General features: G+C 43.6%; 1 protein-coding gene across 8 annotated transcripts in view; it reads right to left on the bottom strand.

Moving 5' to 3' along the window:
* Nucleotides 1-5,624: 5,624 nt before the first annotated feature.
* RNF31 (ring finger protein 31) overlaps nucleotides 5,625-16,806 on the bottom strand; it is a 274,072-nt gene continuing 262,890 nt past the window's right edge. For all 8 annotated transcript variants that reach the window (XM_069238140.1, XM_069238137.1, XM_069238139.1 and 5 more), the window contains exons 21-22: nucleotides 14,745-14,916; nucleotides 5,625-6,668 (exon numbers count right to left, since the gene is read on the bottom strand). In XM_069238140.1, the coding sequence (XP_069094241.1) occupies nucleotides 6,615-6,668; nucleotides 14,745-14,916 (226 nt within the window). In that variant the 3' untranslated portion in view covers nucleotides 5,625-6,614. The remainder of the gene's footprint in view (nucleotides 6,669-14,744; nucleotides 14,917-16,806) is intronic.

The following is a 16,806-nucleotide window of genomic DNA, read 5'->3' as shown; positions in this document are numbered from 1 at the left end:
AATGAATTGATGTATACCCGGTATAGAATTAAAACCCACTGCAAGGTGCACCTCATTTATTGGCTCTGGGTACCTAGGGATCTTGATGAACCTACAAGCCCTATATATCCTCGCAACCGGAAGAGTCCAGCACACATAACGGTATATTGCTTTAAAAAATCTGACATTGCAGGAAAAAGTTACGGAGTAAAACGTGGAGAAAAATGGCTGTTTTTTTCAGCTCACTTTCAATATTCTTTTATTTCAGCTGTTATTTTCTGTAGGAAAACCTTGTAGGATCTACACAAATGACCCCTTGCTGAATTCAGACTTTTGTCTACTTTTCAGAAATGTTTAGCTTTCCGGGATTCAGCATTGGTTTGAAGAAAGGCCCAGCAGCTAAGAGGTTATTAGTTTCATGACAGATCTTACAGCGTATTGTTGATTTGGCTGCATTTGTGGTATTAGATTTTGGAAAGCTTGTATCCTTTGTGTGTTTGGATAGGCTAAAGCTTTTTGCGTATTGAGAATAGCACCTAGGTAAGGATGTACCTGTGCTAGCTGAAGATGGGATTTTTAGTAGATGAGAATGAACCCTAATGTATGTAGGGTTTCTGTTGTGTTTTGAGTCTGCTGTTGACATTGTATAAAATTGCTTGATTTTTATTAGCCAATCGTCTAGATAAGGAAAGACGTGTATGTGTTGTCTTCTTTGGTTAGCTGCTACTACCGCTAGACATTTTGTGAATACTCTTGGAGCTGTTGATATGCCGAATGGCAGAACTTTGAATAGGTAATGTTTTCCCGCTATCACAAACCTTAGGTATTTTCTGTGAGCTGGATGGATGGGTATATGGAAATACGCACCTTTGAGATCTAATGCAGTCATGTAATCTTGTTTTTGTAGTAGTGGAATGAGGTCCTGCAGGGTTACCATATGAAAGTGTTCTGACAGGAGATATACGTTTTGTGGTCTGAGTTCTAGAATGGGTCTGAGAGTGCCATCCTTTTTGTGAATGAGGAAGTATAGTGAGTATACCCCTGTTCCTTGTTGCGATTTTGGGACTAACTGTATTGCCTCTTTTAGTAGTAGCGATTGTACTTCTTGTTGTAATAAAACATTGTGTTCTGGGGACAACCTGTGATAACGTGGAGGATTTTTTGGTGGGGTAGAAATCAATTCTAGGCAATAACCATTGCGGATAATTGAAAGAACCCATTGGTCTGTGGTGATATTTTGCCATTGGGAGTGGAATTGCTGCAGTATGTCCCCAATGGAGACGTGTGGTGTTGTGGCATGCTTAGTAAGTCACTGTTTTGATGGGGTAGTGACATGTTTTGAGGCCTGGAATTTTCCTCTGGTGTAAAGTGTTGGCCTCTATAAGAGCCTCTAAATCCCCCTCTCTGGTACTGCTGTTGTTGCCCTTGTTTAGGCTGTGAGGTAGAAGCCTCTGTAGATTGTGGCTTGAATCCGCCTCTAAATTGCTGCTTACGAAAGGAGCCTCTGTAAGGTGTTGTATAGGAGGCTCCCATTGCTTTAGCAGTGTCTGAGTCCTTTCTATTGTGACGTCAACCTCAGGACCAAAGAGGTGTTTTTTTTATCAAAAGGCATATTCAGTACTGCCTGCTGTATTTCTGGCTTGAATCTAGAGAAACGTAACCATGCATGTCTGCGTATGGCGACAGCAGTATTCACACTTCTAGCTGCTGTATCTGCAGCATCAAGGGCAGACCGTATCTGGTTATTACTTATGGTCTGACCTTCCTCAACAATTTGTTGAGCCCTTTTTTGATGCTCTTTCGGCAGGTGTTGTTATAGCTCTGCATCTAGTCCCAGTGAGCTCTAGCTTACCTTGCTAGCAAGGCTTGTGAGTTTGCAATTCGCCATTGGTTAGCTGCTTGTGTAGCTACCCTCTTTCCAGCAGCATCGAATTTCCTACTTTGTCAGGGGGAGGGGCATTCCCTGATGATTGACTATTGGCCCTTTCTCTGGCGGCACTGACAACCACTAAGTGTTGAGGTACCTGGTGGGTAATGTAAGCAGGGTCTGTAGGTGCAGGCTTATATTTATCCTCAACTCATGGTGTTAAAACCCTAGCTTTAACGGGCTCATTAGATATCTCAGCTTCATGTTTTATCATGCCAGGTAGCATTGGGAGGCACTGGTAACGTGAGTACGCGGAGGACAAGGTATTAAAAAGGAAATCCTCTTCCAAAGGATCACTGTGCATAAGTACCCCGTGGTACGCTGCTGCCCTAGAAATGACCTGCGTGTATGCAGTAGTTTCCTCTGGTGGGGAAGGTTTGGAAGGATATAAGTCTGGGTCATTAGCAGGTATGGGATCTGGATGATACAAATCCCAAGGATCAACCGTATCACCATGAGAATAAGGCTGTGACTACGTTGGTGAAGGAAAGGTGGTGGGCTAGTGGGTGGTGGTAAAAAAGAAAGTTGTGGTGAATGAGGGGGAGAAGTATGCAGAAGTAATGGCTTCTCCTCCTGTTTAAAAATCTTTGCTGGTGGTGGAGCAGTATCTAGATGTTCCTGAAAAAACCAACTTTCTTTTAGTCTGTGGAGGAGGTGCAGTAATTATTCTGCCAGTCTCTTTATGGATATGGATCCTTGATTGTCTCTCATTCATGATTTAGAGAATGGGTTGAATTTCCGTGTCCTCAGAAATATATTCTGATGGTTTGATTTCGATGATTTCGAGAACTATTCATCATATGGCTTGCAGCTCTGCTTAAGATGGCTCGAAAGTCGTTGTTCTTCTGAATAAGAAGACTTTTTTGGCTCTGAAGTAGGCAATTTTTTGGGGTCCGAAAATACAGCCGATTGTTTCGGCTCTGAGGCAGGACGTCGAGGCTTCAACTCTGAAGAGTGTGGATGCCGACTCGGTTTGGAGGTTGAGCTTTTGGTGGACTTGCTCGACTCCGAAATCGAAGGAGGTGTGGCCTTTTTCGGGCCCGCCGAACCCAAAGGTCGGTCGACGAGTATTTTCTTTAGGGTCAAACCATGGCTCTCTGGCAGTGGTGCACCCAAGGTCTTCAAATCTTTTAGGAGTGGGCATAGGGGCAGTCATACTCACGTGCTGACCAGCAATGATGAGTCTATCTCCTTCCGAGTCTTCTTCAGAGTCGGTGTCTTGGATGGAAATTGCCGTATGCGCCTGTTCTTCCTCCATGGTGTCGATATGCTCGGTACTCTTCGACGCCATTTCCAGTCTCCTGGCTTTCCGGTCATGTAGGATCTTCTTGGATTGGAACGATCGAGAGGCTTCACAATACTCTTCTCAGTGATCGGGAGACACACAGATTACATACGAGGTGTTGGTCTGTATATGGAAATATTGCGTGGCATGGGGGACAAATCTATCCGCTCTATCAGGCTTTGACGTGGTAGGCCTGAACAGGCCTGAGTTGGGCGCTCGCACCTAGAAGGGAGAAATTTGGTTTTCAACTGTACTTTTGGTTCGAGTATGGTTGGAACCAATACCTACGGTCAAAGAATGTTATCTAAAGCTTCTGATTTGAAATCTCGGAGCGAGAGGAAACACGTCCGAACCTGACTGCGGCAAGAAAACAATCTTACAACGGAGTCAATGCCCATGCGTAGTATGACAGAGAAGAGGAGCACTCGATCCTGTGACTCCGAAAAGACTTCTTCGAAGAAAAACAACTTGTAGCACTCCGAGCCCAACACCAGATCATGGAAGCAATGCATAGCATGTGTATCTGCAGCTACACATGCCATCGAACACACACACACACGTATATATTTTCAGTTCTGGAAGGCCTTGTTCCCCTTTCAAACGAGGCATTCCCGGACGTCGGGGGAAGGCTGCTTTCCCCAGTGCAGTAGGAAGCAGCCGCAAGGCCGCTTCCTGCTCCGATGGGGAAAACAAATCAGTAACGCGCTGACGTCACAAAGGGGCGGGTGGAGACACAAAAGATCTTTCGTGTCTCCCGGGGTGCTTTTGAAATAAAATAAAATTCCTGGGTGCAATGAAGATTTTTTAACATCCTCCCTGGTGTTGGCCACTGGTCGTAACCCGCACCAGGGAGGTAGTGTGGCCAGTGGCCGATGCTTTCACTCAAGGGGTTAAACTCCAACAAGTAAACAGTTTAGATGTGAATTAGAACAGGCTTCTGCTTCCCATCCAGCATGATAATTGTGCAGTCATTTGTAGATTACTTAACCCAGATGCTTTAGGAAAATTATCAAAGGAAACAATTTCAGGGTTAAAAAAGAACGTGCGCAGGTTACCATTAACATGTTCTTCAAGTCCAATGGCGACATTTGAACAATGATGGTACAAGCAGTACTCCTTATCTGAGAATGTTAGCCCTTAATGGCCTGTCCTGAGCAGGATTACAGTCTGATTCAAGAAATGCAAGTCACTGAGACCCATTATCTACTGGAGTATTTGTGATTAAAATGCTACAAAAATAAACACAAGCTGAACCAGAAAAGATAGAGGGCATGTTTTGAAGCTAACTTACCACATGCAATGCCATCTATGTATTCCATGGGTCCTCTTCCTCATTTCATGCTGTCAACTTAAGTTTGTGCCTCTTTGCTAAGTAAGGAGTTTAGTGTCAGTCTTACCAGACCCTAGGATAGAGCTTGGGCCGATCTTCTTAAGCCCAGCTAACCTTGCTCCTGATTGGGCTTGGGGTGAATTTGCTAACATCATACCAGTGATGAGTAGCTTCTATTTTTTAGCATACTTGCACCCCATGAAGCATGGGCTGCATGTCTATGGACTGAAAATGTGTGAAGGAGCTAGAGTCCTTCAGCAATCCCTGACATGCACACTTTGCGCTATCACCACATAGACATCGGAAATATGAACCGAGAGGATGACAGCCCCATCTCTTTGTCTATTATCCTTTGTGCTGCTTGTGTCAAGCTGCAAAGACCAGCTTCTCTTTCTGTAGTGCAGTTGCTGGTGGGATGGCAGTCCCTATGCATCAGAAGCCTCTGGTAAGAAAGCAACTGATGTCAGTGCACAGGGATGACGCCTATGTATGATTCTGTGCCATTACTTCTGGAAGCAGTACGGTGTCGCTGTGGAGACCAATGATGCCGCCTGTTGGCACATGGGAGCAATTTCTGGAGCAGTTCCTGATCCAGTCTGGTAAAGTGGGAAATTTGAAAGTTGATAACTCTGCGGTTAGAAATGTATATCAGAATGGAGCAGGATTCTTGTGATCCACACACTCTAGGAAATAATTATCATGATCTATACACACCCTAGTAAAGTTCTGCAAATAAAGATAATGATGTGCACACACAAATTCACACTAGTTCCTTGGTCCATGGTACTCTTGTGAACCACACAAAAGACCAGTGTGGAAAGATGGGCCAAGGTAGCATAATGACCCATGTTTCTACACTAGCAAAGCATTAGCATGATGCGTAGAATCAGGATTCACAGAAAAGATGTACTAATGTTAGGATAGTAGCCAAATAGACACTACTAGCGGGATCAAATTGTAAGACCATTGTTGGGATCAAAGAAAATGAGGCTTCTAGAATTAATGTATAGGTAGACAGAAATAGTGTTAGGATCCATGTACCAAAACCTGTCAGAGCAGATCAATAAAGGTGAAGCAAAGTTTATTAAAACAATAATTTCATCCAGATGTAATATGCTTTATTTATCGAAATTACATATTTACATTGTGTTGATTCACTTGAAGACAATTTATAAAAATAAACATATAACTGTTGATTCTGGAGAACAAAATTAGGGAAATAGTGACTATTCAGAGAATAATTTTCAGACACTCTGTCCTACGGTACAGTCTTGTGCATATCCCTGTAATCAATATGATCACTGACAGATAATCTTTGGGTACCAGCCAGCCCGTAAGCTAAATGATTGTGTGGTACCACATCATCTTCAGTGTGTCCTTCTGGTAGATATTGAGACATTTATAATATGAAATCTTGTTAGGATGTGATCCCTTGCTTAAAGATTTTGGGCTGGAGAGGATTACTCTGGGACCAGTCATGAACTAATCCTTAGGATAAGGTGGTGGTCCAAGTTTCATCAAAAACAAAGAACCTGCAGCACTGGGAAATCTGGGGGAGTAGGTCCCGCATTTAATTGGCAAATGAATACTGATGGTTGGGACAGATATATGAGATAACTACAATTATGTCTCTGATGGTGACAACTACATAACTATAGGAAGTCCCTGAACGTGATAATCACATGGATACTTGAGGGTCTTTAAATGTGATCTTGACATGCACACTACAGAGTTTACAGATATAAAAGCAAGTGGTGATCAATATTTTATAGATGTGACTGTCGCTCCCTCAACATGAAAGTCACTGGGAGAGTCTCTGCTTGTGTAAATCGCATGGGCACATGATGAGGTCTCTATACAATGGTAACAAACACAAGAGGTGTTTGGATAAGTTGATCATATGGACATGTGGGGTTTCTGTACTGGGAGGCCAAACGTATATTGATGTTCACTGCCTTTAGCAAGCATGTGGATACCAGGGGCCGGTGGTTGTGATACCAACATATAAACTGGAGATCTCTGAATGTCACAGATGTTTGGTTACTGGGGGTCTTTGGAAGTGAATGCCACATGATTAAAAAAACATTTGTATTCTACTGCGTTTTCCGTGGTATTCTCTCGCCCAATGGAACGTCAGTGGTCAGCTTCTGTGAAAGAATGAGAACAAGAGTCAGGGTAAGACTAGAAATTGAGGAAAATGTATAGGCCAGACAATGGAGCAATGACAGAGGACCAGACGCTGACAGTGGATGAAACGAAGTCCAGACAGCAAAGAGGCAGGGTGTAAGAAATTGAGTGGAGAGAGGCAGAGACCAAGAGGAGAGGGTGGAAAACCAGAATAGAGTGGTTGTGAAGATGGTGGGTATGACGAGGGGGAACCAGTCATTTACAACAGTTCCTCTTTGGAAGAAAAAAAACTGTATTCCCTGTGCCAGTTCAACATTCCTTTTTGCAACCATTTCAAAAGACGTTTTTATAACGTTCTATAACGTCTTACGGTGTAGGGCCTCATGGGTAGTCATTTATCACACGTGGATGATAATCTCTTAAGTCACCTGCGGGTCCAAATACCAATTCATGATACAGGTGCAAAAACTGTGCCAAACAACCCCTGTGAGAACTCTGAAAAGGGAGGCTTGGAAATACCTGGGAAGGTGCCCAGCTGCAAATGGCCTGAAAAACTATCTGGCCTCTTGGTTTGTCCAACACAAGGACTTTGCCTTACCTGGCCAAACCCACAGCAGTAGATGGAGCCCACAGGCACTGAAAGTATGGGTTATAATGTTGCTGTGCACTCCCAAAATAACCATGCTGGTGTTCCAAAGGTGAACGAGCAATAAAGATGACTTTGAATTTTGTTTTTATCTTGTTATACTTGCTGTGCTTCAAAAACAGGTCAAATGTCAAGCTATGACTTATGTCAAATTGCTGTTTCTTCTTTTAATAAGGAGACTGGTGTTTAATTTTCCTTCTCTACAAAGTGGGAGCATTTTGTAAAGTGAACTATGAAGCAATGCTGCTGGGGTACAAGGATTGTGAAAGAAAAGGCTATAGGATGTACTTTTTTCAAACACAACAAAAATTTAATTCCTGTAAATGAAGTGTACAAATTATTTAAAATATATCAGCAGTTGGGAAAGCCGAACTGAAGTACATTATTTGTAATTCTGAAGTGTGATGGAAACAAAGGTTTTAATGGGATCAAAACAAAACACCTTGTGATGGTCAAATGAAGTACTCCCTGAAACCCATATTCCACTCATTATCATTTGTGCGCTACATAGTTTTATAAGTAAAGCTGTATGTCTGTGCAAATTTAGTGGTAATTTTGATGGAAAATGCACTGTCAATACAGCATGCTACCAGACCATTCTTTAGTAATATTTTTGAGACATGCGCTCCAAAATGCACCACCAGCTGAATACATTTGCTACACTTGTTTGCTGTGTGAGGCCTGTATTTGTCACAATTCTCATTACTTCAGTGATGGAACATAGATAGCAGCACCCCACTCTCAAAACTTTTCCAGTGCCACTGACATATATAGTGCACCTCTATTTTACAGTTTTACAGAGTGGCTACTGCCCATAATACCCAAGCTGTGGTAGGCTGACAGTGCTGGCAGCATTAATCTATACTCAGGGGTACCTGTACCCCTGTACCCTTTAGGAGGGGCTGCCTACCAGATTGTCGGAAAGTACCATCTCGCCTGGCATGTTACCCCTATTTTTACTTGTATGTATGTTTGTTTTTGCCTGTGTCACAGTGCTCATAAAGTGTGCCCTGTATGTGTTCCCTGTGTGGTGCCTAACTGTATCACTGAGGCTCTGCTAACCAGAACCTCAGTGTTTATGCTTTCTCTGCTTTTAAAATGGTCACTGCAGGCTAGTGACTGTTACCAATTCTGATTGGCACACTGGAACACCCTTATAATTCCCTAGTATATGGTACCTAGGTACCCAGGGTATTGGGGTTCCAGGAGATCCCTATGGGCTACAGCATTTCTTTTGCCACCCATAGGGAGCTCGGACAATTCTTACAAAGGACTGCCACTGCAGCCTGAGTGAAATAACGTCCACGTTATTTCACAGCCATTTTACACTGCACTTAAGTAACTTATAAGTCACCTATATGTCTAACCCTCACTTAGTGAAGGTTAGGTGCAAAGTTACTAAGTGTGAGGGCACCCCGGCACTAGCCAAGATTCCCCCACATTATTCAGGGCAATATCCCCGGACTTTGTGAGTGCGGGGACACCATTACACGTGTGCACTACATATAGGTCAATACCTATATGTAGCGTCACAATGGTAATTCCGAACATGGCCATGTAACATGTCTAGGATCATGGAATTGTCACCCCAATACCATTCTGGTATTGGGGGAACAATTCCATGCATCCCCGGGGCTCCAGCATAGAGCCCGGGTACTGCCAAACTAACTCTCTGGGGTTTTCTCTGCAGCTACCGTTGCTGCCAACCCTCAGACAGGTTTCTGGCCCCCTGGGGCCTGGGCAGCCTGGTCCCAGGAAGGCAGAACAAAGGATTTCCTCTGAGAGAGGGTGTTACACCCTCTCCCTTTGGAAATAGGTGTTAAGGCCTGAGAGGAGTAGCCTCTCCTGGCCCCTGGAAATGCTTTGAAGGGCACAGATGGTGCCCTCCTTGCATAAGGCAGTCTACAACGGTTCAGGGATCCCCCAGCCCTGCTCTGGCGTGAAACTGGACAAAGGAAAGGGGAGTGACCACTCACCTGACCAGCACCTCCCCAGGGGAGGTGCCCAGAGCTCCTCTAGTGTGTCCCAGACCTCTGCCATCTTGAATGCAGAGGTGTGAGGGCACAATGGAAACCTCTGAGTGGCCAGTGCCAGCAGGTGACATCAGAGACCCCTCCTGATAGGTGCTTAGCTCTCTCTGTAGCCAATCCTCCTCTGAGGGCTATTTAGGGTCTCTCCTGTGGGTTTCTCATGTGATAACGAATGCAAGAGTTCACCAGAGTTCCTCTGCACTTCTCTCTTCGACTTCTGCCAAGAATCGACCACTGACTGCTCCAGGACGCCTGCAAAACCACAACAAAGTAGCAAGAAGACTACTAGCAACATTGTGGCACCTCATCATGCCAGCTTTCTCGACTGTTTCCTGGTGGTGCATGCTCTGAGGGCTGTCTGCCTTCACCCTGCACTGGAAGCCAAGAAGAAATCTCCCGTGGGTCGACGGAATCTTCCCCCTGCTAACACAGGCACCAAACTTCTGCATCACCGGTTCTCTGGGTCCCCTCTCATCTTGACGAGCATGGTCCCTGGAACACAGGAGCTGGATCCAAGTGTCCCCAACAGTCTAGTGGCCCTTCAGTCCAAATTTGGGGAAGGTAAGTCCTTGCCTCCACGCGCCAGACAGTAATCCTGTGTACTGCATGAACTGCAGCTGCTAGGGCTTCTGTGCACTTTTGCAAGACTTCCTTTGTACACAGCCTAGCCCAGGTCCCCAGCACTCGGTCCTGCATTGCCCAACTCGCTGAGTTGGACCCTGACTTCGTGGGACTTTATGCTGAGACGACCGCCGTGCTCAGATCTTCTGAACACCTGTTCAGGTACTTCTGCGTGGGCTCTCTCAGTTGCTGAGCGCCCCCTCTGTCTCTTCCTCCAAGGGGCGACCTCCTGGTCCTTCCTGGGCCCCGGCAGCACCCAAAATCCTCAACCACGACTCTTGCAGCTAGCAAGGATTGGTTGTGGTCTTTCTGCGTGGAAACAACTCTGCATTCTCCAGCAGGCCGCGGGATATCTTCTGACCAAAGGAGAAGTTCCTGGCACCTTCCGTTGTTGCAGAATCTTCGGCTTCTTCCACCTGGAGGCAGCCCTTTTGCACCTTCATCCGGGGTTTAGTGGGCTCCTGCCCCCCCCGGACACTTGAGTGACTCTTGGACTTGGTCCCCTTCCTTTGCAGGTCCTCAGGTCCAGGAATTCGTCTTCAGTGCTTTGCAGTCAATTGTTGTCTTTGCAGAATCCCCTATCTCGACTTTACTGTCTTTCTGGGGTAGTAGGGTAACTTTACTCCTACTTTTCAGGGACTTGGGGTGGGGTATCTTGGACACCCTTAGTGTTTTCTTACACTCCCAGTGACCCTCTACACACTACACTAGGCCTGGGGTCCATTCGTGGTTAGCATTCCACTTTTGGAGTATATGGTTTGTGTTGCCCCTAGGCCTATTGTCTCCTATTGCATTCTATTGTGTTCTACAGTATTTGCACTACTTTCCTAACTGTTTACTTACCTGATTTTGGTTTGTGTGTATATTTTGTGTATTTTACTTCCCTCCTAAGGGAGTATATCCTCTGAGATACTTTTAGCATATTGTCACTAAAATAAAGTACCTTTATTTTTAGTAACTCTGAGTATTGTGTTTCTTATGATATAAGTGGTATAGTAGGAGCTTTGCATGTCTCCTAGTTTAGCCTAAGATGCTCTGCTATAGCTACCTCTATCAGCCTAAGCTGCTAGAACACTACTAATCTACTAATAAGGGATAACTGGACCTGGCACAAGGTATAAGTACCACAAGGTACCCACTATAAGCCAGACCAGCCTCCTACACATCTCCTTCCCTCAGGTTTGAGCAGGCTCCCTTGCCTGTGTCCTTTAAGCATCTGTGGTATGTGTGTATTGAAAGTCAGTGGGTTCACTGGGTGAGGGTGATGAGCCATTGTGTTTAAAGTGAGCCATGCTGGTATTTGTTTTGCTGGACAGTCCTTTGCCCCTCCCTATTCTTATTGGAAGCGTGGTGGGTTGAGGCAGGCAGTAGCTCTATTCTGTCTTTGGTATAACTCCCTCTGCTAGGTCAATCCCTTCCCTTTTTGCTGGGTGATGGTCAGCGCCTCCTGGTCTGGAGTTAATGAAAACTCTGCTCTGGGGGATAGGACAGACTAATACCAAATGACTGGATGAGCCCTCCTCACAGGGACTGATCACGCAGTGAACATGCAGGAAATAGACGGCAGGATTTGAGGGGCAGCCAGGATGCAAAAGTAGCAGACCCCCTGATTAGATTAGGTTATCAATCAGGGAGTGATTAAAGTCTGGCCTTATCGGCCAGCTGTTTGTACAAGGATGTTCTCTTATTCTGACAAGGCGCACACAAGGGATCATCGAGAAAGCCGATAACCAGGAGAGGAGTCCAGGGGTTGCACTGACAATCTCCTTTCAGACCCAGGAATAGAGTTTGAACCTGAGAAGGTGTCTCTGTGGGGGATTACCAGTGAAAGAAAATGAACAGTCCGAAGCTCATGAAGCAGCATCCCAGCAGAGAACGAGCTGTCTGAAGCTTGTGGAGACTACTTGTGCTTTGGAACACAAGCAGACTTCAGATGGCTGCTCAAAATAAGGAAACCTACTGCACATCAACATCAAGAGAGGCAGGGAAAGCCCATGTTGCCATTGAAGGTGAGACTGACTCCTGACCCCTCCTCTGTTCTTTGGGAGGCAATTGGTGCTTCCATTTACAAACTGTAGCTGGGGGAAGAGTGTCCTGTTCAAGAACCTATCATGTGAATCCTTGGGCAAAGCCCCAGGACTTGCATAGTCTCTAGCTTCGTCCTTTCTGTCCTGCACTGTTATCAAGTAGCATTGTCACTGTGCATGCTTTGCTGTCAGAAAATCTAGTCTATGGCATGTGGCCCTCACTTCTTTTGTGTCATCAGAGGGTATTATGATGGACTACCACCCAGGCCAGCAGTGGAGGATAGGGTTCTCCTACAAGTAGCCCAGTGACTGTTGGAGTACTGGGACTCCAGTAACTGTGCCAAGACACCCATATCCATATACCCCTGACACCACCAGAGCAGTGTCGCTAAGGAAGGATGGGCACTCCTGTTGCTTTGGGTGGTGAAACAGTGGGTGGAAAAAGAACATTTGACTTCATATAAACTGCTGAGATCATATCACTGAAAGAAAAGTACTGGTACCACTGCCCTAGCTTTGAAGAGTAACCCTGTGCAACATGGTCTATATAATGCAATTCTGTTTTATTAGTGCTTGGCATTTAGGCACTATAATATTGTTTGGGGTCAGAGTTCTGGCCCAGGGGCTGGTAGAGACTTCTGGCTTTCACTGTGTAGCTTAGTTTTATGTGTAGTATGTTTTTCTTATGTGAATTAAAGTACTTTTCTTTTATAAAGTACAGCACTGACTGAGCATTGGTCTTATTAGCTAGTATTACAGTATAAAGTGTATTCAGAATGTCTAACACACCCCACCTCCTTGAGAAGGCCTTGGGCTGCTCTGTCTTGCTACCCTGATTGAGTTAAGGGCTGGAATGATGTATTTGGTTATTCAGTAATGTGGCATCAGGATGCCAGAGGAGAATAACTCCAATTGATACAACTGAAGCTCAGAAACCCGACTGCCCTGATGCCTCAGAAACGCATTTGCCACAGTGACATAAGCCAACCTTCACAGGAGAAGGGCTCAAGAGATGAATACGGGAACCAGGTTTCATAAAGGATGGTGAGTTTTTCTTACTCATTTCTAAACAGGGAAAGTGATTTGTTGTCTTTAGATCCTCAAAAGTAAAAGACATCAGAACTGTGTATAAGAGTGAGCGATAAGAGGCATCCACCTCTCTGTGGTATGTTTTGGAGTAAACCAGTTAGACATGCTACTGCACCGAAGTGAGGTTTGGTGTCACAGCCAGGATATTTGTTTGTATTTGTTAGGGACTGCAATGAGCGCAGTTTGTTTAACAGCAAGCATAAGTTGTGAATATACTGATATCTACATGAATAACTATGGACAATACTTTTCTTCTTGCTGTGTTCAACTGATATATACTGAAATGTAAATTGATTGTACAGTTGCACATCTATTTATTAATCAATATACTGCAAAAAAGAAAAAATACGTTTTACTACTCATAATTACTCTGCTCACAAACCATCCTTAACTCTTTGTATTTTACATTGGTTGATCTACGACTGTAGATACATGTTTGAAAGCACTGGAAATGTGGCCTGACAGCAAACATTAGCAAAGTCGGGATATCTAATATGGCTGATTTATGGCACCTTCATTAATGATGGCAGGTGTCCTGGTTTTCCTAAAGGTAGTTATCAGTTACCTCCCTCCCTTCCAGCAAACATGTTTTTATTACTTTGTAACTGCTTCCCTACTTCTACTATTGGCCCCCACTCCTCACTCTTCTTGGTCTTTCTACTTTCATCGTCTGTTCTTTCTGCTTTGTTACCTCCATATCATTTCTCTCTCTTTCAGTCCGCTTCAGTTCTCTTCCTTCTCTTTTCTCATACTCTTTCATTAGCTTTTTTATCTCTTGTTGTGCAGTGTTGTTTTTTGTTTCCTTAACTTTATTTCCATTTCCAAACTTTGTGCTTCCCCTCTCTTCATATAATATTTTCTCTTTCTGTTTCAACCTCTTCTACCTCTCTATCTCTCTTCCAGTGTATTTCACCCCTTCTTCTCATCTAACACTGTTACACCTTCTGTTTCTCCTTCTCGTTTCTCTTCCTTTATCACTCTATTCTCCTGCTACATCTTCTACCTCTGTGTTCTAATTCTTCATTTAGCCATTCCCGTTTTCTCCCTTTTCAGAAATTAATTCATCTCTCTATTCATCCTCTGCCTTCTTTCCATCGTTTTCTTTATTTTCTTTTTCCCCACCATACATCTCACACTTCTTTCTACTATCACTCCGCCTAATCTCTCTTTCAACCTCTTTACATTCCTCTCAGTTTTTCTCTTTATTGCCATTTCTGTTCCCTTCTTCTATCTCTCCTTTCTCTAGGTCCTTTTTACACATTGCATAGCTAACATCATGCTGTACTGTATATTCCCTCCCTTTTCTCTCTTCATTTCTTCTCTCACCCTTATCGTTCTTCATGTTATATTCTTTTGATCAAGTTCTGTCAGCATCCTTCTTCCCAACTTGTCATTTCTATCACAACTAACTTACATGTCATCCTCCCTCACGACATCCCGCTCTTCTCTCTCTGGAATATATCTTTCACTCTTCACAGCTTATACATTTCCCTCCTTCTCCTTGAATCTCTATTCTTTCACTCATCTTTATCTATGGCTATCTCCACAATCAATTTACCTTCTATCTTCTCCCTCTTCTTTTCTTCCTCTATCCCCTACACACATCTCTATCATATCTACTGCTTTCCCCTTCTCACATATCTGACTGCTAGCTCCACATTCTCTCCCGCTTCACAAACTCACCCTCAGGAGTCGAACATAGTACATCTGGTCGTCTTCTGCTGGGGCTTTCTCAGGGGCCCTTGGGGGCAGGTATCGGCTGTACGCGATGGTTAGTTCCTTTAAGTCATATAAAGTAGCTGGATCCAAGTTGTGGTTATTAATGAGTCTGACCAAGTACTCCTTGTAGTGCGATCTGGAACAAAAGGGAAGAGAAAGATCACTGAGGGAGGGAGCAATAGTGCAGACAGAGCGAGGGAGATGTCAGGGAGGGGAGGAAAAGCAGAAAGCATTCAGGATGGAGCAAGAAAGAAGGGATGAAGAAGAGAAGGAGCAGTGAGGAATGGAGCAAGGATAACCATATTAACTCCTGGACTCTCAGTCATAAGGAACCTTCAGGAAAAGGAACGGAATGTCCAGTTGTGAGGACATTTTTGCAGGGTCCTGGGGCAGTAGACATTACTGGGTTTGATACCCTTGGAAATTTTGTGAATGAATTTTACACTGATTTTATGCTACAAAATGGCACTGATTCTATTGGTCCTGGTATTTTCTTAATTTACCTTGGCCTGAATGCTAAAGTTTGCATTCACTTTAATTACCATGTCTGGTCCAATCAAAATGATACTGTGGATTCTGTGGTAAATGGAATGTTGTTAGTAATATCATAATTTGCAGTCACTGTTTTAGGGTACATTCACATGTATCAGTCTATCTCTGCAATATTTATGAACAATTTAACTGACAATCTTTTATCTTAAAAACTATATATCATAGTGAGTATATAATCACTGACTGACATTGCCCACGGTTTACTCTTATTTCCCTTTTCTTCTATATATGGATGTACCAATCTAGGATTTATACACCTGCTTGTTATCTCTACTTACATCTTGAATACTTTTGTCTGCAATTACTTTTGACATCACTTTGATAAGCATCATTGAACTTCAAGATATTTTTTTTCAGGTCTTTTAAGTGTACCATAGTTTTCTATAAATCCTCTGCGTAACTTTCCAATTATTTACTCTCAAACTACACTATACAGCTCAATCTACTGAATTCCTATGAGACTTGCCTCTCTCAGTATGCCTCCCCAGTGTTATAGCAACTCTTTTACAAAAGTAGTTCAGACTACTTTAGAATAAACTACCCATCCAACATTTCTAAGAACAGATTTGAACTATAAAACACAAACTTGGAAAATAAATTCCTGGTAATTTTATTTCAGTCCAATCAATTTGTATTCACAAAGACTTCCTTGAGACTGCCCTTTTATTTGTCTCTAACGATACAAAGTGCTAGTCTGATATCCTACTTTAACAATTGTCAGTTGTCTATCTCAGAAAGTGAAAAATTCATAGTGACAGAAACATTCCATCTCTACTTCACCATCTTTCAACAAAGACCTTACTGTGTCAATTTTTAGTAATGAAAAAAATTATGATTCACCTCTGATGACAACCTGTAAGTGCTTGACTGTAGATCCCACTTCCTACTGGACAAATACCACAATGTGACTTCCTCCTTTGTCATATCTCCTCTGCATACTAGCACAGGCCATCAACACTCAGCCACTCAATTACCTGTTTCTTCTAACATTTGTACACTTCTACCTACTATATTATCTTACGATTCACCTGTGTTCTCGCTCCACTTTGGCCATTCAAATCTGAAATAAATATTTCTCCCTTTTTCCTCTCTCTTACTGTGCTTTTCATTTCACATGTTATAAATGGCTACGTCTTCTGGTAAAATGGAATATGTCACTTACCCTGTAAACATCTGTTTGTGGCATGTAGTGCTATAGATTCACATGCTGTGCATTCTGCTGAAACCTGGTGTTGGACCCGGAAGTGTGCATGTTGTTTTTCTCCAAAGAAGTATTTCAAGTCACGAGATTCTGTGATTCCTCCTCTTGTGGTAATGCACATGTTCATTGACTCCATTGTTAGATTGTTTTCCCAATTGGCAGGTGAGTATGGAATGTGAAGCGAAGTGTAGTATAGAGAGATGTCCATGCAAAAGAGGGAAAAGACATAGTAAGAGACAGTGCAATGGCTATAGGCATCCGGGGAGGAAGGTG

Source organism: Pleurodeles waltl, chromosome 6 (assembly GCF_031143425.1).
Source record: "Pleurodeles waltl isolate 20211129_DDA chromosome 6, aPleWal1.hap1.20221129, whole genome shotgun sequence".
Lineage (NCBI taxonomy): Eukaryota > Metazoa > Chordata > Amphibia > Caudata > Salamandridae > Pleurodeles > Pleurodeles waltl.
The sequence above is the reverse complement of the archived record's forward strand: the minus strand, read 5'-3'. Positions and strand labels throughout refer to the sequence as shown.